The sequence below is a fragment of the Mytilus californianus genome, unplaced genomic scaffold (genome assembly GCF_021869535.1).
Source record: "Mytilus californianus isolate M0D057914Y unplaced genomic scaffold, xbMytCali1.0.p SCAF_9, whole genome shotgun sequence".
NCBI classification, from domain to species: Eukaryota; Metazoa; Mollusca; class Bivalvia; order Mytilida; family Mytilidae; genus Mytilus; species Mytilus californianus.
In genome coordinates, this window is record NW_026262745.1 from 58557435 (window position 1) to 58578912 (window position 21478).

The 21478-nt window shown below is 33.3% G+C and overlaps 2 protein-coding genes across 2 annotated transcripts; both read right to left on the bottom strand.

The window, feature by feature from the left end:
• Positions 1-553: 553 nt before the first annotated feature.
• Positions 554-8955, bottom strand: LOC127715411 (transforming growth factor-beta-induced protein ig-h3-like). The gene is made up of 6 exons (XM_052221442.1): positions 8791-8955; positions 6984-7201; positions 5689-5878; positions 3400-3495; positions 2101-2214; positions 554-715 (listed from the first exon to the last, which is right to left on the bottom strand). The coding sequence occupies exons 1-6, from the start codon at positions 8951-8953 to the stop codon at positions 585-587; spliced, it is 912 nt and encodes a 303-aa protein (XP_052077402.1). The 5' UTR covers positions 8954-8955; the 3' UTR covers positions 554-584.
• A 5151-nt stretch (positions 8956-14106) lies between these two features.
• Positions 14107-20597, bottom strand: LOC127714391 (uncharacterized protein sll1735-like). The gene is made up of 6 exons (XM_052220447.1): positions 20443-20597; positions 17743-17960; positions 17019-17208; positions 16205-16303; positions 15103-15216; positions 14107-14355 (listed from the first exon to the last, which is right to left on the bottom strand). Exons 2-6 carry the CDS (start codon positions 17869-17871, stop codon positions 14180-14182), a joined length of 708 nt encoding a protein of 235 aa, XP_052076407.1. The 5' UTR covers positions 17872-17960; positions 20443-20597; the 3' UTR covers positions 14107-14179.
• Between the last annotated feature and the right edge of the window lie 881 nt (positions 20598-21478).

Genomic DNA, 21478 nt, shown 5'->3' on the forward strand with positions numbered 1-21478 from the left:
CAAATTGTGAAAAAAGAATACGTCGAAATGTCGATTTTATATTGAAACAGTTGGAAGCACAACACAACAGCCAGCATGATTTTAGATCGTCTTTGGCATCAAAACAATGTGACGTCATAGGTATACTTCCAATGTCAAACATAAACACTAGACGTATTTATACTTTTCGTACGCTTATGAATGTTTCAATAGACAAAAAGTAAATTTTGAGGCACAAAATATGACTTTTTTGTTTATTTTTTTTGAGAAATAACATACCAAAAAAAAAACCGGAATTCAAAATGGTGGCTTTCCTTAGTTACGGACTGGTAGAACGTGGAATCTAACTCTTCAAAATATTTGTCAACGTCCGGTTATTGGTGGGGATCGTGTTGCTTAATCATTAGTTAGCTATGTTGTGTTTTGTGTACTGTTGTTTTTTTTTTTTGTTTGTCGTTTTTCGTTTATTGCCATATGCATTGTCAGTTTGTTTTTTGACTTATCAGTTTAACTATCCAATGGTATCTTTCGCCTCTCTTTAAATATATGAATGTGGAAAAATAAATTCGAAAAATAGATAAATAAACATTTTATTCATAACGTAATTACAAATTCATTATTTGTGTTCTCAATGAGCTTGGAATGAGCACGTGGTTAATCATGTGGACGACTCCATTGGTGGCGCTGATATCTGGTTTGATGACGCTTGTTGTTCCATCAACATGGACAGTTGTACCTAAAAGAAAAACAAAAATTCAGAATTTAAAGGACTATGGGTAATTTGTGTTGTTCCTACCCAAAATTAAAATAACGTCACGTGACTCACGTCATTGCTTAAATTTCCATTTTTTAGAACGTTTTTGACCAATCACGACAAATTGGTGTACCCTTTTAAAAACATAACCTAGAATGTATTAGATTTTGAAAGTGAAAATTCCACGCAGTGAAAGGTATTCAAAAGTTTGTGAGCAACAACATAAAATGCACTTATACAGATCCTCCAAAACTTTACAACGATAACATTGCCCGATTCTGTTTCAACCTTGATTTGAATAAAAATTACATATTTCAAACTGCACATCTCTAATCTTAAATACCATTTAACTCATTCAAATATCTAGGGATATGTCATATGTCTGCTTGGCGGATAGTAACCTTAGACAGAGTAAACCGGTCAGTGGTACTGACCTAGTTGTAAGCAATGAAGGGCACCATACATGTAATATTTGACCCGGACGTTCAGCATATATCATCATTATCATCCCCAAAGCTGCCAAAGAGTCTCTTAATCTTGCTACTGAGCAATTCTAATTTTAAAGGAAAATAATTTCGGAATCCACCCCATCCCTAGGAAACGTAATCGTGCGTGGCTCAGACTAAAAGAGGTATGGTTTACGCTGTGAAGGTTGTTTTGGAATTTTCTCTTATAGACATAAACGCCAATTACTTGTAAATTCATGTTACATGCACTTTTAAATTTTGAAATATCCCAAAAGTAGAATGTTCTTCCTAATCATTTTTTCCATCCACCTTAAGATAACCTCCATATGGAGTATGCTATATGGGACATTTAAAGCAGCAAAGGATCCATGTTCCGTTGTTTATATACATGTACATTTGTTATTTAGCAAACACCATGCATATCCAAACAAAATCTAATGAACTTTGTCATCAAACAGTGGCGGATCCGGGGTGGGGGGGGGGGGGGGGGGGGGGGGGGTTCCGGGGGTTGGAACCCCCTATATTTTGACGATCAATGCTTTTGAATGGGGAGATATGGTTGGAGGTTGGAACCCCCCTTCCTTTAAAAATGGCTTGATCCGCCCCTGACAAATGATTGAAAATGTCACTGCAACTAACCCGAACAATACAAACAGATAGACAAGCACGGGGCACGTCGAGATGAATATTTATTTACTTGGCAGGACATAATCTATGTATAGATTAAGTGATCTAGGATATCTGAATAATAATTTTGATAAACCAACAATCCAGAAAGAGTGAAACCGTGAAGTTGTGCACATACCAGAAGTTAATATTAAATACAGCATATACACTTGAAACATATAAAAGTATACACTATTATGCCCGCGTTTGTTCAGTTTACAATCTAGTACTTACCAAAGAATGAAGCTGAAATTCGCTCACGATCTGCTTCTTCTAAAGTGTGGAGGGAACCTGAGTGTAAACCGTCCTTGTAAATTGTTCCAGGTATAACATGATACAATAAGACCTCTAAAACGATACGTTATTGTCATAAAGTAGAGACGATATATCTTTTTCCATTAAAAAGATTGTTTCTTTGGTTTTTTGCTATAATTTTTTGGGGGATTTTTTTTCTGATTTCGTTTCTGTTCATTTGTTTGTTTTTATCAATATCTTTTTGATGTTTGGTTTCGTCTTTTGCAAAATGGTTTCTTGTAATTTGACATGTATCGATTTGCTTAAGAATAAAAACATTCCGATTGTGTATGAATCATTTATTAAATCTAATGAAAATAGCGTTTTTTTGGAACGGACAGAAATGTTAACTCAATAATATATACCAACTGTTATAGCTAGCTGGTTACGGGATAAAGTTATTCTAAATATATCTGCATATGTATGCTAGAATAACAAACAATATGTGTTGATCATTAGATATATATTTTTCAATATTTTAATACATTGACTTTTAATGTAAATTATGTATTTTATCTTCTTTTCTCAATTCTAACGTCAGAGGAGTAATTTAAATGTTGCAGAATTTATTTTACAAGTGAAATGTTTTTTTTTTTGTACTTGGAAATCACGCTATTACAAAAAACAATAATATGCATCTTTAATCAGATAATGTACTTTCAAGTGTATTTTTCAAACACATAGTAAGATGTTTTTCTAGTATACTTTATACACAAGTACATTTTATATATTGAATAGAAAAGGCATTTTTAAACGCATTTTATCAACTATTTGTTAGTTATTTTGTTAGCGATACATGAATGATTACTACGGCTGTGGATTACATCTGTAATAAGAAATTTGAAAAAAATATGTGTTGTAAAGAGACGAAATGATCGAAATTTTTATTTATTAACAAATTCAGGACCGGATCGCGCAACTTTTGGAAAAGACATACCTTGAGATAGTTTGGTATAGTTTCCTATCCTTATATGAACCTGTCAATTAACTATGAAATAAGTTTCAAAAGGTACTACCTTTACGAAAATATATTTTACTGAACAGGACACTCATTTAAAGTGTTTATGTATTTAAGAGTGACTTCAACTTTTTTTATTGTCCAGGTTCTCTTTGTTAATGAAGTACTCTCAGACTGAAACTACATATATTATACATGCAGGTTGAAGCAAATTGACTTACATTTGGTAGATCTGGTGTTATAGCATACTTAATCATAATACAAAATATAACGAAACTTACTCTTCAGGAGATCTGGGTTAGCCAGAAGCTTGTTAACTTTGTCTCCCAAAGCTGCAAAGGCATCATTGGAAGGTGCCATCAGAGTGAAAGGACCTGCTGCAAAATAGTAAACATTTTTGTGACTTATTCGTTTGTGACGTTTCCGCCTGATTTTTTCCGGTATAAAAAAATATTGCCCCGATCAGACTCGACAAATTTTACAGGTGGGGGGGGGGGGGGGGGCTAGGATGCAAAATTGTATCCTGCACATTTCCTTTAGTTGTAATTTCTGTCCTGCCTTTTTAATTTTCACTCTATTCGGTCCTGCCTTTTTTTTTTACATAAATTGTCATCCTGCCTTTTTTTTTAACTCAAAACTCCTGTCCTGCCTTTTTTTCAAATTTGATCATCTTGACTTGTGACTTACAATGCGGTATTGGTTTTTCTCACTGTCAAAGATCGTACTGTGATGCGCAGCTGATTACATCCTTTTCCTTTGGTCTTTGGTGGATACTTGTCTCGTAGGCGTTCATATCGCATTTCCGTATTTCAATATAGTTATAGATTAAACAGGATATTTCTTTATATATTTATCATAATTATATATTATTGTATATTTCTATTATCTATGTAGCGCCCATCGTTGACTTGTAATTTATTAGATAAGACCTATTTTTTTTGTTTATTTATCACATTTTCGATATTTCTATCATTTAGGGAGCTACCATTTGATTTTTTATGGGAGGGGGGGGGGGGGGGATTAGGATGAAATATTTTGTCCTGCATTTTTTTAAGTTGTAATCTCTGTCCTGACTTTCTATTTTTCCCTCTATTCGGTCCTGCCTTTTTTTAAAAAGTTTATCCTGACTTTTTTTTACCTAAATTGTCATCCTGACTTTTTTTTTGTAAGCGTCTCATCCTGCCTTTTTTTTTAACTCAAAACTCCTGTCCTGCCTATTTTTTTCAAATTTCATCTTAGCAACACCCCCCCCCCCCCATAAAAATCAAATGGTAGCTCCCTTATTTGACAACCAACTTGTTTGATTTGTGAAACAATATGCACTGTGATTAATTATACCCCCGCTCAATGGTGTTAACTCTATTTTGAAGTAAATACGAAAAATGCCCATGACATATATAAAGATATTTCCGCAAAAAGGAAAAAGAATACCGAAGGAAATAAATCGTGTGATACTGTATGGGATATATTCAGACGAAGCTTGGTGCCAAACATCAAGAAGCTATGGCGTGTAGTTGCTAAAAAAAAACATGTGACGAAAGTTTCATAAGAGCGCATGATATTTTTAAGCTGTGAATGTTTGGCAAACAGGAAGTAGAACATCGAGGATACGGAAAACGTGCCAAACATCCGGAGGCTATGGAGTGTAATTGCTGAGATATAAAATGTGACGAAAGTTTCATATGTGTGCATAATATATTTAAGCTGTAATGTCTTTGCAAACAGGAAGTAGAACATCGAGGATGCGCAAAACGTGTTTCGCGGTATTGCATAACCAGATGAAGATAAGTGTCATACATAAGGTATTGTGTGTTAATTTATGTTTTTTGATTGAGTTAAGCCTTCCAATTGATATTTTATAGTGTGTTTTTCTATGTTGTGATGTTATACTATTGTTTCAGAAAAGGGAGAAGGTTTGGTACCATTAAAACGTTTAATCCCGCTGCAAATGTTTGCACCTGTCCTAAGTCAGGAATCTGATTATAGTAGTTGTCGTCTGTTTATGTAGTTCATACGTGTGACTTGTTTCTCGTTTTTATATAGATTAGACCGTTGGTTTTTCCGTTTGAATGGTTTTACACTAGTATTTTTTTGGGGCCCTTTATAGCTTGCTGTTCGGTGTGAGCCAATGCTCCGTGTTGAAGGCCGTACCTTGACCTATAATGGTTTACTTTTATAAATTGTAACTTGGATGGAGAGTTGTCTCATTGGCACTCATACCACATCTTCCTATATCTAGATATAAAATGTAGTGAACACGACATTGCGTTACGGACATACAGACAGAGGTGAACACCTGTGGCGTGTCCTCTTTGTAGCCGGGATATAAAAAGGAGAACCACCGTAGTTGTAATCGGGGTTATGCTAGTTTACCATAAATATATTTTATCTGACTTTTATTGGTTAAAATCTTAAGAGAATGATCTTTCAAGAATGAATCAGGCTACATGTACGTTTGGTTTGCAGTGGTTTACAGGCTTTACATGCTTCAGAGAAGTTTGAGTTATTTACAAAACGGACGTAAAGTAATTCAAAACCATCCAGGAGCTACATATTTCGAAAATACTAACCTTGCAGGTTCTCGACAAGCCCAGCGGCCTTAGCTGCAGCTACAAGTGTGGAGAAGTTCCCATCAGCTGTCAAAACATCAACAATACTTCCTGCTGGTGGCATCATGACGTCATGGACAATATGAACGACACCATTACTGGCCATTATGTCTGATCTAAGAATTCTAGAACCTTCAGCTGTTACATGTCTCTGGATGACAAAATATGCATGTTATATATTAAAGAGAGTAAAAAAATGCGTGACAGGATATGCACCTTTCCCAAATCCCGCCTTTTTGTAATTTTTTCTCACTTTTTTTTTCCAGATCCTACATTTTTTACCCTCTTTATCCCATATTCCCACTTTTTTACCTCCTATATTCTTCTTAAGGTGGTACATAACACTTCAGTGAGATAACTCTGTAAAAGTCAGTTGAACGTTTTAATCACGTTCTATTGTTAAGGAAATATTTAAGCTTCTCAATGATCAAAAATAGTGGCTTGTCAAACTGCTATTTATCCAATGAAATTTATCCGATAAAATGTGTGGTTCAAGTTTTTTTCAAATTTTGATATTTTTGTCAAAGGGTCAAAGTTAATATTTTGTCAAAATTTTATGAAAATTAAACGAGCCAAATTAATTTTAGTCAAGGTGTTTGGTACCACCTTAATCCCAAAAGCGTGTGAACCCCTCATATATCTGTTTACATTTTGTTGAACATAGAGATATTTACGCGAAATTTCTGTTGACTCCGAAGCACATGACTAATGCAACTTGAAGGCTTAAGGATGTTCGCTCCTCTTGTTTTTGAATTTTTGCCAGATTTTCGGAATTCTCTTGTCTTATCCATGCAAATAATTTTGTCCACTAACCCCTACTTTTCTTTTCATAATTTTATTACATTTAGTTTAAAAAGCCATATTTGAAAATCTTATAAAATCCTTATTATTTTTTCATTGTTTTTGAAAGAAAAAAGGTGTCAATGTTAAATGTATGAAAAATCTAGAGAGAATCATTTCCTGCCAAATTTTCAAAGGCTTATGATTCGAAAACAAGCACACGGACCCATAACTTTTTTCTGCTTTTTTAGTTCCTTCATTCATATACTATCAGTTCATAACAGTCTTTTAAAAAGCTTGTTATTCTGAAACAGAGTAGCGAACATCCTTAACATACACTTGACTACGATGGTCAAAAATAGTTTAACGCTTCTTAAACAAATAAATGACATTATTATCCTTAATTTTGAAAAGCATGCAACAGTTGCCTCTTGTTTATTTTTTTCAATGATCATTCAAAATTTGAATAAACTCACCCTTGCTGTAAAATAATAGTTGATTCTGATTTTGGTTCCTGCCAAACTGTCTAGTTGGAGTTCATTAACATGAAGATCTTTCAGTTTGTATATACCATTGACAACGTGGTATTTGAGTGTTTCAGCTAGTGTGTTCGGGTCCTTCTTGAGGGCTGTAAGAGTATCATTTCCAAGTCTGGTGAAGGCATAGTCGTATGGTGCAAAAACTGTGAATGGACCTAAAAAAAGAAATAGTTATATTTATAGATATTATAAATATATGTTAGCCTAGTTGGTCGAGTGGTTTAGGGCGCTGGACAATAATAAATAAATGTCCAAGAAATCAAGGCTCGATCTATCTATTTTCTGTTAATGTCGATCAATTTTACACGGTACAATCTTTTTGATAAATACTTTTAATATAGAACTTTTATATATATACGATTTAAGTGATCACAAATTAAAATATTATTTTTATAGGTCATAGAAACTTTAACCGATGATCATTTTGTAATATCATATTAAAAGGGGTAGCTCTTATTTTCAGTTTTGGTGTGTGTAAAGAATACACGTTAATATATTTGAACTGAATTACTAAATCAATATACTGAAAATGTATTTTACTATTTTATAAACAAGCAAGGATAATGAATGTTTAATAAGTTATTATGGATTTTGTCCTATTCACTTTTTATTGTAAATAAAATGTTTTCAAATAATAAAAATACACGTTACAGTTGTACAATGCCCTTTCGTCACTTGAAATTTGCTTGCTGTTCAGAAAAGCGAATGATCAATGCCGACAGAGAGTGAATATCAAGAATCACAAGTCGGTACGTAGGATGTTCGCTTGTCATGTCAGCCATCTTGCTTTTATTATTTTTGTCGATTTCATAACATTTCTAAAAGGATTTTGACAGTGAAATCATCTGTATATAAAGTACAAAAAATGTATATGAAAATATCAAGAAACTAATAATTGAAAATGAATAACACCAGTTCCCGCATTTAAAAAAAAATATTCGCATACCTAAAATAAAAACAAGCGCAAAGACATAAGTGTGTTATTGCTTAGTAATATGAGCCAGGTGTTAATACTTATTATTTTTGGTAATCAGATAAACAAATTTGCAGAAAATCTTATGCTCTAAAAGATGACAGCCTCAAACCACCATGATAGTAATGTGCTACTGCATATATTTAAAAAAAAAGTTTACAATGTTTTATTCACTAGTATATAGATTTGTAAAACGATTTTGATTTGTATTGATTTTTCAAATGCCTTTCATTTTAAAACAACTAATTTAGAATCCTGTTACTTGAACTACACCGGTAAAAATTGTTTAAGGTAGATGGGGTGTTTAAATGCACGGCTATATATTTGTCTTGAACTTTTGAGTCAACGTACTTTCAAATTTCAATACAAAAAACTGGGAGTTACGGACCTTGTTTTTTGCCGGTGAAATACATTGGAATTTACGAAATCAAAGTTATATTGTATATGGGATATATAGGGGAAACTTAATGTTTCCTTATTGAGGTCACGGGCCTTGAATTCTTGAGAAATCAAAAAAATTGTCCTTCAAAATTTATCATAATTATCTTTCCTTGCTTTTAAAAGGATTGTTTCCTGAAAATTTTGAATACACTTAATTCTTTTATAGTTTAATCTTTTAATTTTAAGGTTTAGATGGTTCTGTTGTATATTGAATGATACTTGGTAAAATATCGTTAAACCAAAAAAAAATTTTGCGACAAGCACAGAAGGGATGAAAAAAAAGACACCCGATCTACCTTAAGCGGAGGTATTCTTATTTTACAACATTACCTCCTTGGCTCAAAACATCTGCTAATCCAGCTGTCTTCACCAAATCGACTAGAATTGATTCTGAGGTACGCCCCGCAAGTACAGAAACAATATCATTGGTGGCAGGGGTCGTAGACGCCAGACAAAGAGGGATAAATACTGACAGGAGTATTACTTTCAACATGGTTCAAGATCAGTAAAGATAGTAAAACCAAAACTTATTACGAATTTGTAGATTTTGGTGATAATGTACTTACGAAAGATTCGTGTCTAAGTGTGGGAAAAACCATATGCTGGAATGCCTTTATCTTAGGATGTTTGCCAAATGCTTAATATTAACCTTTAGATAAAGGTCTATGGTTACATGTGTAATTTGAATGAATTCTAAACTTTTATTCACATTTCGCGTCATACACGGAAATTTCTGAATTTCCGTACCGTACTCGAAATAATTATCCTTGTGTTTAATGTTTTTCTGTTACAGTATTGATATACAATCTAGACATAAACACAAAATACTAAAAATGGTATATAAATGAATACCACATTGTTACATTTACACTAATACTAAATGTCTGTTGTATTGTTGAAATCCGACATTACTAAAGGCCTTCACATTTTGATTTTCAAACTAGCATTAAATTAAAATAAAGAAAAGTATCAAGGAATTATCCTTATGCGTCTTGCTTTAGTGATTTTTTGTTAGCTGTGAATTTTAAAATAGCTGGGAGAAAATGCTTTATTTATAAGACGTTATTGGTTTTGAACTAGCTTTCAGTAACTGCGATTGTTTCTTTTTTTTCTTTATGTTAGTTGGGTTTTTTGGGGTTTTTTTTTTTTTTGTTCTTTTTGTGTCGATCTGATGAGTTAGGCCATTTCCAACTGATCTTACAGCTTTTATATTGTGCTTTGCACCACTGTTCTAGGAAAGATGAAGCGTTAGCACTTCAAAATATGTTTAACCCCGCCTTATTTCTATATGTCACTGACAAGTTTCATTGTAATCAGGTATCTTTTACTGAGTGCAGATGTGTTTCGGAAGCAGAGTGTATGTAAGAAAAGGATCGAGAGTATAAGCGTACGAGCGTAAGCACAGACGGACGGACGGACAAAAAGATCACTAAAAATCCTACTTTACTATGCGGCAAGTGTTTTAACAATAACATATACAAAGAGTACAGTTATAAAGTACATGCATATTAAAAACGCTTTTTTCCCTTCAATTCTAGTCACTGCCTTAACAAAGGATCAGTAAATTGAACAGTGCAACATGCTTTAGTCATATACATCAAATTTGAGATTGTTATCTTTAAAAACGGATGCGAAATTATATCGACCTATGATAGCTAAACAGAGTGCATGTCAATGAGGCAGCAACCCAAGGAAAAAAAACCCTCAATAAACATCTAGATGTGAACATTAGGTCTTAAACAATAGAAAGTTGTCAATGCAATATGTAATGCACTAATTGGACCAGATTTATTATCTATCTCTTTCTGGTCTCTAGATAAATACTGTATAATATATTTTATATATTATTTATATGGAATGTAATTAGTTTCACTATTTAATAGAAATTTTCTTCATTTCACGTTTTATGTGCACCTACATCGGTTTATATTCCTATATCAGACCAGGTTTGCACGGTTCGTCTTTTTAGTAAAATTTTGCAATACTTTCCATTTATTGCTTCAAGTTTATGGGCACTTAAAACATTTGAAGAATTATATAGTGAACTACGGAAGCCTTTTAGGGCCATGCCAATTTACTTTTTACAATTTGTTATAACAGATTATTAATTTGATATCAAATAAATGCTTCAATAAATCATATGAATTATTTGTTATATCAAATTATTAATTTGTTATATCAAATTATCACAATTTGTTATATCAAATTGATAATTTGTTATATCAAATTGATAATTTGTATATCAAATTGATAATTTGTTATATCAAATTGATAATTGGTTATATCAAATTGATAATTGGTTATATCAAATTGATAATCTGTTATTTCAAATTAATAATCTGTTATATCACATTAATAATCTGTTATAACAAATTGTAAAAAGTAAATTGGCATGGCCCTAAAAGGCTTCCGTAGTGAACACTTTTGTATAGAAGAGTCATGTCATGACTTGAATTGACACTAAGGACTGAGTTAAAAAAAAATCGCACATAAGCAATTTTCTTCATATTTTTTTTATCATTATTTAAAAAATTCTAATAATGAACCTTTTAGGTCTTGAAATTAAAATAAAGAACCAATTATTTTCTGAAAACCTCACATATATCATGGAAACGTAGACTGCTAGTACAGTGACTTGTCATTGAAATATCCTGTTTTAGAAAATGATTCACATTCAGTTGCTGAAATTAATGCTGGTAAAGACTAAAAAATGAAATGGTTCAATGTTCTCAAGAACAGAACAATAATATATAATATATTCCCAATACTCAATTGTGAGTTCGAACCCCGCACGTGGCAGGTGCGCTCGACTCTAATCTTAATTCACGAGGGTTGCCAGTTTTACTGCGGAAGGTCTATGGTTCTCTCCGGGAACTCCTGCTTCCTCCATCAATACAGAATGGCCGCCACGAAATAGCCAATAGTATATAATGAGGCGCTAAACACCTTAAACCAATCAACCAATCCTATTACTGTCTCTAATAATCATTTTTGTAGATTTATGCAATTTGTCAATTACAGATTGTGTTTCTGGATGGCTATTCAGCTTCTTATACGGCTGAAACTAAAGCTATGAAAGCAAGAAAAGATTTAATAATTTAAGTTTTGTATTTTAAACTATTTTGGAAACAGGATATGCCAGAACAGCCAAAAGCACAATAAACATTAACAAACACTAAGAGGTCAACCGACGGTCTCTATTTATAGACAAGTGTACATACCATATTCCTTGCTCTAAATCAATTCTGAACAGGAAGTACAAATTTCATATTACCGACTTTTGACTCTGGAGTATATAATATTTTTCCACATTACCTACTCTGTGGTACGACATTCTGGTACAGTGGCAAGTAAAAGAAACTAAAAATATAGTCAAATCAAAATTACAATTAGTGCAATTTGGGGAAAACCTAATTGTTTTATGTTATATATACACAACAAAATCATCAGAAAACAGTTAATTTTCCCCCAAAGTGCAACGATTGTAAGTTTGAATTTACTATTCTTAGATGCTCTTACTTTACCGAGTACCAGAATGTCATACCTCAGAGAAGGTAACCTGTAGCAAATTATATACTCCGGAGTCATAAGTAGGTAATATGAAAATACATATAGTCTAATCATGTCAATGTGTAGACAAAACGATCTTCAAAGTTCCTGGCATTGAGCACGCACCTGGGCATGTTTCGTAGTCAAGGCATTGAAGTACTCAAACCTCTCTATTTCGAACTTATAGGAAAAGAAAAGGAACTCAGACGAAAGTACAAGAAAACCTAGCCCCTAAAAAGCACATGTTAAAATAACTTTATAAAATTGTAATTACCAACCACAAAATTCTAAGTACAGTTAAAACAATTGATAAAACGAAACCACCACAAGTATTCACTGTGAGCCTTGGCTTGCACTTGTCGTGTCTGCTTGAGAACCGAGTCGGACGATGACATTTATATGGCACTTTCGTGTTCTTCGGGTGTTTATTTGGCACCAGTCGGCAAATGCAACATGTCTTAGGGAAAAAATTATCATTATAACCGAACATTGCAGATCGTTTAATAGTTTAAACTTTCGTCCTAACCAACCAAGGTTAGAATTCAGGATTTCATGTGATGGGTGGTTTGAGTGTGTTAGAAAACAAAACGTATTTACGAAGACAGTTACAGGTTTTACACATTTTTGCCCATTCGATGGGCGAGCATTGTTTGAACCCCACTTTCAATCCGCTCTTGCAATTAATTTTTAGTGTAATGTTTTATGAACTATAAATGTTTGTCTATTCGTCTTTTTTTATTCTTTGGTTTATTCCCCCTTACTATCTTCCTTTTACCACCAGAACATTGAATATACGATAAGAACATTTTGCTCCACAATGAAAGGTCTATTCAGGTTGTAGAAGGAGCAAGAACACTAAAGATAAACATTTTAAAATATAACTTCCGTGTAAATCTAGTTGAATCTTTTCCATTAAAACATTTCTGTTCTTCTTTGTTTTTCTCTTGAGAGTTCTTTGTTTTTCTAACTTGACGGAATGATATAGTAACAGTCTTTATAGTAATTGTTGTGGTAGTTAATTAATATAAACAGTATGTACAAGCGTATTTGCATTTGTGCACACCAAAGAAAATAACACCTTATAAATTTGACAGTCCTAATTGTTTTTGGAGGAGATTTTATGCTAAAACATTTTTCGTTTTGGTAGTCACAGTAGATGCATCATTTCCTTATTACATGTACTTATCATACGGTTGTGAAATGTAATTGCTTAGTAGGAACACAAATTTCCATATACACCGAGTGCATGTAAGGTTTTATGTTGCCTAATCATTGATTTTGTTATTTTCGTCTCCTTCTTCTTTCGTTTATCAACATATGAAAATGTGATGGCATCATGTGCAAGTGCTGTACAATGAAAAATAGAAAATTCTATGCACACTTAAAAATTTGAAAATAAATGTGACAGGTGCAGGATGAAGAAATTGATGATACTCTACAGAAGTATTGTTTCCCTGGTCTCAGGATGGAAAGAAACTCTTCATAGATACCAGGATAAAATTGTAAGCGTCAGACGCGCGTTTATTACAAAAGACGCATCAGTGACGCTCGAAGCAAAACAGTTAAAAAGGCTAGGTAAAATACGAAGCTGACGAGCACTGATGATGGAAGTAGGACCAGAGGTTTTCATTAAAGGTGTCGAAGTCAGTGTTAGTTGCGATGTGTTCTGGAAGTAGGTTCCAGTCTCGAATTTTTCATATCGGTGTTCGTATTCAGAGGTGTTGAATTGAGGTTGCATGATACCCACTGAGCGACTATGTAGTTTAATTTGTATATTGTGAACCAAAAAGCACAGTATACTGTGGAATTTCGGTGCCTACTTGTTCACAATGTCACGACATTTGAGATCTTTAATTTCAATTTATTCGTTTGTAATGTAATGTGTTGTTAGGTTGCTGTCTCGTAGGCGTATATCGTACATCTTTGTGTCTTCTTGGTATAAGGTTTTATACTTCCGATAGAAATTTGCTTCGGTGTTGGATTGACTTTGTTATTTTTTTCTTCTAGAGTGTATTAAGCTTAATAAAAATTGGCACCAAACCTTTGAAACTATAAAAAGTATCGTATGTAAAATGAAAAAAAAAGGAAATTCACATGTTCCAAAATCATTTTTATTTCCAATGGCATACACAATAAAGTTAATAGTAACAATCACCAACATCAAAAAGACCTAACCAACGATCTGTGAATAGTTTGTATTTTTGTTTGATCCATATGGCTCATTGAAGTGTATGACATCAAACAAATTTGCCGGTGTTAGCAATTTGGTCAGTTTATGTACAACACCATTTGTAGCATGGCTATCTTTCTCCTGTACCACAGCTCCATTGGCATAAATCTTGTCTCCTACAAAACATAAAGTACATATAAGTTTAAACAAGCCAATCAGTCTGATCCGTCAATGACCTATCCCGCCTCCTAATGCAAATCAGTCCTATATGTCGGGAATCTGAGCTGATTTATTATCTCCCCTTATTTTCACCTAGCGTTAGTTGACACCTCTAAATCACAAAAAAAATCTTAATAGTTTCATGTTGCACGCGATTGGAAATTAAAGTATGATACCGATTTGAGTAAGCGCACTGCATATGTTTCTATAGTGCCAGGTACATCGTCGCTACGCGTCGCCAGGTAAACTAAATTTGCGACAGTAAAACTACCGATGGACGTCCGAAAAGCTTCAAATACAATACAGTTATCTCTAAAGTAGCAAACCTTAGAACAGATTGAAATTCAAAACATCATGAACAGCCCAAACATATGTCATTGTGTAGTGCGATTATGCTTAACATTTATAATAATGTAAGACAGTTCGAATAAAAAAAAACGAAAAACTCAAATTATGTCATGTCGGGGCCTTTTATAGCTGACCATATATGAATTTTGATTATTGTTGAAGGCCAAAAGGTGACCTAAAAATTGCTTAATCCACGTTATTTCAACTATGTTGGATAGTTGTCTCATTTGCAATCATACCAAATATCCTTATTTTGTAATGAACATATGCGTGTTTTGGGAGGCGGCTTTCGTGGTATGGAGCTTGCGCCCTACTGTATTGAACATAGTTTGTGTCTTATTCTTATATATACCTACCCATAATAGTTGAAGTCAACTTTAAAGGACTTCGTCGATATAATGAAGGATAACTTTGATCTTGTACTCCCACTGAGTATATAGTTCCTCGTATCACGTGATATTCCAATACTTCTGCAAAAGAGAGACAACGAACTCTTCATACCCATTCTCTAAACTACACACATGTAACTCGTAATTGCTATCATGCAATTTTCACATATAACAATTATTATATACTTTTTGTAATACTGTTTCTTTCTATATGTCCAGGGTTAAAAGTGGAAAACTAATTAAATGCTAGTATAAAATACCAATTAAAACAATGTACAATCTCGTTTTCATTACATAAATTTGGGAAACAAATCTTAACCAAAAATTTGCGCCATATAAAAAAAAAAGACACCGACTGACGGTTTCGATCAGCTTGCTTTCTGAATAAAGAAAATTATAATCATTTGAACTTTTCACTTCTATACATTCGGAGTTTAGTGTGACGTCCATTTTCGCTGAACTAGTATACATTATTGTTTAAGGGGCCAGCTGAAGCCCGCCTCCTGGTGCGGGATTTTCTCGCTGTGTTGAAGACCCATTGGTGGCCTTGGGCTGTTTTCTGCTCTTTGGTCAGTTGTTGTCTCTTTGACGCAATCCCTGTTTCCATTCTCAATTGTATTGAACTCAATGGAATAATAATTTAACGACTATTCATTTTAAAACATTGAAGAAATTTAAACTGCTAATGTTTTAATCACTTATTAAAGGAGTACATGCGTTAAGGGTACTCAATAACTGTTTAAAACAGCAGTGAGCTTTTAATAGGCAGTTGCATCCATGTTGTTTAAGCATTCGTCTGTAACAGAATCAAAATAATCTGTGTTCCTTAAAAGCTTAGAATAAATTTATGTAAATATGTTGCCACAAGCGTTCCAAGGATGGTAGGAATTATTTCTCTTAATCTAGGTCCGTCTCCCCTTCAATATCCTGCTATGGTGATTAAAAAGTGACTCAATATACCTGTGAGAATGTTATAATAGATTACCTTTCTTAAACTCAACGCTTCTCTGATTAGTAGCTTTTTAAGCTCCAGCCGTTCAGAGTTATGTAATCATTTAATAATACTTACTTCGTAGATTTGTCACGTTTCTTTGAAGTTTTTGCCATTCATCGACTCCAAATCTAACAAACGCTGTATTTTCTGGTGCAAATACGGTAAATGGTCCCCCTGAAATACAAACTCTTCTTTAGTTTGGTTATCATTAACACTTTTATACCTTTAATTTACCTACATATTTTTTTATCCAGTTAACATTGTTACTCGTTTAGAACTATTAGCAACAATATGGTAATCTTGTCCGACCAATTTCAAACCATTATGATGCCACGAAAATCGAAATTCAACTATAAAGGTTGCAATTTTCTCAGGCACCTGACATTTTTGGTCATAAAATTCTGATTTGTTTCAGGTATGTGTTTTTTAAATAGTCGGACCGAGTGTATCTAGCACAAGAAACAATTGTTGTTTGCACTCCCTGCTTTCAAACGGACTTCTAAACCAAAGTTTCCAAATAAATTGATATTTATTTTTTCAAAATTTTTACAACTTCCCGTATCTCGGTGCACTAGATTAACACGTATTTGTTAAATTTATGGTTTAGGTTTAAGTTTTAGTCTATTTGTTAAAGCACCCTAGTCACTTTCATTGTATTTGATAATGGATGCTTCCTTTCAATGTTCTTACACTGGTGTTTGGCCTATGGTTGACCGTTTATCAAAACCACACAAGAACAGCAATAAAAGAATCTTTAATAATGGATACTGCAAGGTACAAGCCTCGAAGCATTTGAGTTGTGCCCATTGTGATACATAAACATTCTGATTTGCCTGTTTCAAAATGTTTATTGATATTAGAATACATATTTTGATATATTAATTCATACCATCTTGCATGATCTTTATCATGCCTGTTATTTGTAATGCATGAACAAATGTAGTATAGTCAGGGTCATTATATAGGACGTCCATAATGTTTCCAATTGGCGGGAAAAAGGCATCATGAACAACATGAATAATGCCGTTCTTTGTTAGCATATTTTTAGCCATTATTCTTGATCCCTGTATTAAAAGTGTCTGTAATAGAAGAAACAGAAATAGCCACATCATTTTTTGTACACACGTAGAAAGAATTCCAGGACCTGTATCTGCCATCAGAAATATTTTGAAAAATAAAGGCAAAATGTATTTCAACCCCATTGTTCTGTTTAATGGCATGTATAGGTCTTTCTAAGTACTATCAGCTTGATATTATACACATATTGTCATTTTGTTGATACTGTTTTGATAAATGAATATCCAAAGGATAATGATCGATTATGTATTGTGTACATGCGCTTTAATAAATATTAAACTGTTAATTTTATTCTATGATCTGTTTAAGTGTGAAAATGCCTCCAATGAAAAAAATATCTGAATATAAACGAAAAATGGTGTACACAACACACAGTTTCTTGTTGTTTCAGCGTAGTAACATTTGAAGGAAAGTATATCGAATTAATTATGTGATTGTATTCATTGATTTTACATAACAGCAATGTCAGAAACATATGCAGGATTTATATCAAATTTTCAATATACAAGTACTAATTAAACATCACAAAGACTCACGTCGCCATTCCTGTAATAGTTTACACGGATTCGTTGTGGGTGCAGAGTCCATAATGTCATTTCATTAACATGTAGTTCGTCGTACGTGTACACGTGTCGCACGGTGTGGAATTTGATGAAATCCGCCATTGCCTTGGTGTCATTTCTGAACTTTTTGTTGAATGTATCACCGAGTCGTTCAAATGCTAACCGGTCCGGACTGAAGAAGGTAAATGGACCTGTCAATACATTTGAAAGGGATTAAAGATTACCATGATAGTCACACGGTTGGTGCGAGTTTAATTCCATATAAATTTATGATGGAATTCATGTTCAAATTGAGAAAAATAATGATAGCAACGAAACATTTTAAAAACACACATCTAGATGTAGTCGGAACAGTTGCCGGAAATTACTATAAAAATAAGGTAAAGCACCGATAAATTGTCAAGAAGAACACTAACCCCTTATTCAAATTCAAAGAGAGGCGAAAGGTACCAAAGGGGTATTCAAACTTATAAGTTGAAAACAAACTGACAACGCCATGGCAAAGTTATGAACATAAAATTAATGAGGATTAAGTATGATTTATAGTTATTTCCTTTTATATCAGATGTGGTATGATTGTCGATGAGACAATATGTCAGATGTTACTTTACTTTATTGTTTATAGTAATTTTAATTAAGCCCATTTGTACATAGCACATAAGTTCCGGGGAGTTTTAACACTCCTACCTTACTCGGCGTATTCGGAAAAAGAAGAAGAGACAACTAAATGACCTGGATTTAAAAATCACCAGATCAACGTACGACTTTCAACAATGAAAGAATCCAATACAATAAAGTCAGCTATAATTGTGGACACCACCACGAAAGAAAAATGTAGGAAGACAAACAAAAATGAAACTGGGAAACACATGGTCGACAAACCTTGTTCTATACATATGTAATATGAACATTTACCTAGACAGGAGAACCAGCCTACAACACAGTGTGGAAATTAGCTGAACACATTTTAATCGACCGGAATTAAATATCCTCAAACTGGTACCTGTAATCACATTGTTTACATCATTTGGATGGAATTGTTAACGAATTAAAATGATGATAAGACAGAAAGATCGAAAGCAGTGATCATTTTGACGTTTCAGAATTTAAAGGATTGTGTGGAATTTCACTGTTCGTACCCAAAATGAATATTACGTCACGTGATTGGGAGAATTTCCATTGTTTTAGGATGTTGTAAGCTAATCACAACCTTTTGATTTACGCTTTTAAAAAATATTACCCAGAACGCATTAGATTCTGAAAAGACGTATTGTGATGTAAAGGAGTCAGTTTTGGATTGGTGACAGATAAAAAGGGATAAGAAACTGAACATGCTTTGTCAAAAATGCGGACGAAATGAATCAAGGAAACGAGACAGTTGAAAAAAGACGCAGTCGAACGTCAAATACTTTATCTAAAGTTCAAGACGGGTGTTGCCAGTGAAGATGGAACTGATTGTCCTTCCAGAACACCTTATGAATTAAAAGATGTATGATTACTAATGAGACATGTTCCACCAGAGACCAAATGACGTAGAAGTCAGTGTGTTTAGAATATCTCCGGTTTTTGTAGGGTTCGTGTTGCACAATCTTTTCTGTGTAGTACTTTGTTAACTGTGATTTGTATGTATGACTTTTTCTCTTTTCGTCATGGTTTCCAGGGGCGGATCCATGATTTTTGGAAGCGGGCGTAATCCAATAAAACAAGAAATATTGACGAGCGTAGATACAATAAAGAGTTTAAAAACATTTTGGACTATGTAATGCTAAAAATTGATATATTTTCCATTCAAAAGGGGAGCATACGCATTCTACCCCCCTTTGAATCCGCCACTGCTGTTGTTGTCTGTTATCGACTTAGGTTTTTTTTATTTCCCTTGGCTGTCCTATAATATAAACTTGTTTGAAAAAGATTATTCTATTGTTTGATCTTGACAACTATCTATTCCGGACCATTATTGGTATAAATTTTTAGTACTTGTTGAACTTTTTCTGTTCTTGAACTTATTGGTGGCGTTATACAATCTTGCTACGTCAGAGATATTTCGGGCTTTAACACGAAACTTAGTACATGTGTTACGTATCTCCTTATTTTTATGTTTGGTAATTGTGATTGAAATCAATTACTGTCTATTATATAAAATATTGACGTCACAAGTCAACATGACATTTCAAAATTTGATTGTGTTATCTAACAGCGTAATAAAATGCAATTCGCAATTTTGGAAATAAGCATGTCTGTAGAGGTCAACACCTACATTTATGACATAAGTTATATATATCTTTAACCTTCAAAAATTGAAATTATACATTCTACTAGATGAGATGCTATGACAGAAATAATTAGGATGACAATACTAAAAAATTGAAACAAAGGCTTCAAATATGCCAGAACCTTCAGAAACAGGTGATGCTCTGATTTTGCTTTGTGATTTTAAAACATCCTTTAACTGCAGTTCCCCGTTTTAGAATCTAATGAATTATAGATTTTTTTTCCTCAATCGTACACCAAAACGTTGTGATTAGCTCACAACGTCCTAAACAATAGGAATTCAACCAATGGCGTGACGTAATTTTCATTTTGAGGTACAAACAATGAAATTACCCATAATCCTTTAGATTCTGAAACGGCGAATTAAATGTCATTAAGAAAATGAATAGTACTGAAACATACCACCGACTTCAAGGATTTCAATAATTCCAGAATTCTTCAGGACGTCAAGAGTTGTCGCGGTATATTGGCTCACATTAAGTCCTTGTACTAAATTAGAGAAAACAAATCCGCCACCATCTTGGATGGTATCATCAGCAGCTAAAGAAACGAAAATTACAAAAATAATTAATAGACCACTAGCAGCCATTTGTACAGCATGAATTATAATAAATGTACGTTAGTAACCCCTTGACCACACTAGGCGCCAAACCAAACTGATAAGATATAATACATGGACTTTTATTTAATATTAACAATCTGTCCTTTTAATAATAATATTTAACATCTGTAGTTTTTCTAAAGAGATTTGTAATGGTAGGGATATTGATAAGCGAGTTGCCATCAAATTTGAAGGCCGTCCGGTTGAATATTATTGCTTACATCCACTTCATTTGAACTTTGGTGAATAGTTGTCTCATTGGCAATCATACCACACCTACTTATTTTTAGTTTGTAAACATTAGATGTGATAAGAAAAAGTAGTCGACCATGTATTTTTGTCAAACATATCTTTATTTAATTGATTGTATATCAAAATATCGAACCAGAAAAACGACACAAAGAACATGAAAACTCAAGAAAAGTTTAGACGTTTTTGGGTCTAATATCTATAAGTTCGTTGATTTTTGTTGTGTTTTGTGTTTTTGTTTTGTTGTTGTTGCTTTTATACATTATAACAGCAAACTGAGTTCTTGGATGAAAACATGTTCGTTCTCAAGCCGAGGACAAACAAACGTACCTTCATATATAAACATTTAGAATTAAAAAATGTCTTATTTAAAATGCATTTGATTCCCACCTGAATTATTTATTTTGCAAATGTACAGAATACTTAAGCTTTGTCTATCTCAAAACGGCACACGGGTCTATTTTTTTATTTTTTGAAGGATTGAAATTTATGTACAGCAATTCGCAGAAGACGTCACTTTCGATTTTATATTATCGACAGCGGGATTGTTTATATTGTATCCCTTTCAAAAGACAGGCGGAAGATACC

What these genes read in the sequence shown, in the direction of transcription:
- LOC127714391 (XM_052220447.1), bottom strand. Translation starts at nt 17,871, where the DNA reads ATGGCGGATTTCATCAAATTCCACACCGTGCGACACGTGTACACGTAC. An exon ending in AAACGTGACAAATCTACGAA is followed by an intron (nt 15,217 to 16,204) that starts GTAAGTATTATT and finishes TCTCTTTTGCAG; the next exon opens with AAGTATTGGAATATCACGTG. An exon ending in GTTGACTTCAACTATTATGG is followed by an intron (nt 14,356 to 15,102) that starts GTAGGTATATAT and finishes TATGTTTTGTAG; the next exon opens with GAGACAAGATTTATGCCAAT.
- LOC127715411 (XM_052221442.1), bottom strand. Translation starts at nt 8,953, where the DNA reads ATGTTGAAAGTAATACTCCTGTCAGTATTTATCCCTCTTTGTCTGGCG. An exon ending in TAACCCAGATCTCCTGAAGA is followed by an intron (nt 2,215 to 3,399) that starts GTAAGTTTCGTT and finishes GTATCGTTTTAG; the next exon opens with AGGTCTTATTGTATCATGTT. An exon ending in AATTTCAGCTTCATTCTTTG is followed by an intron (nt 716 to 2,100) that starts GTAAGTACTAGA and finishes TTTTTCTTTTAG; the next exon opens with GTACAACTGTCCATGTTGAT.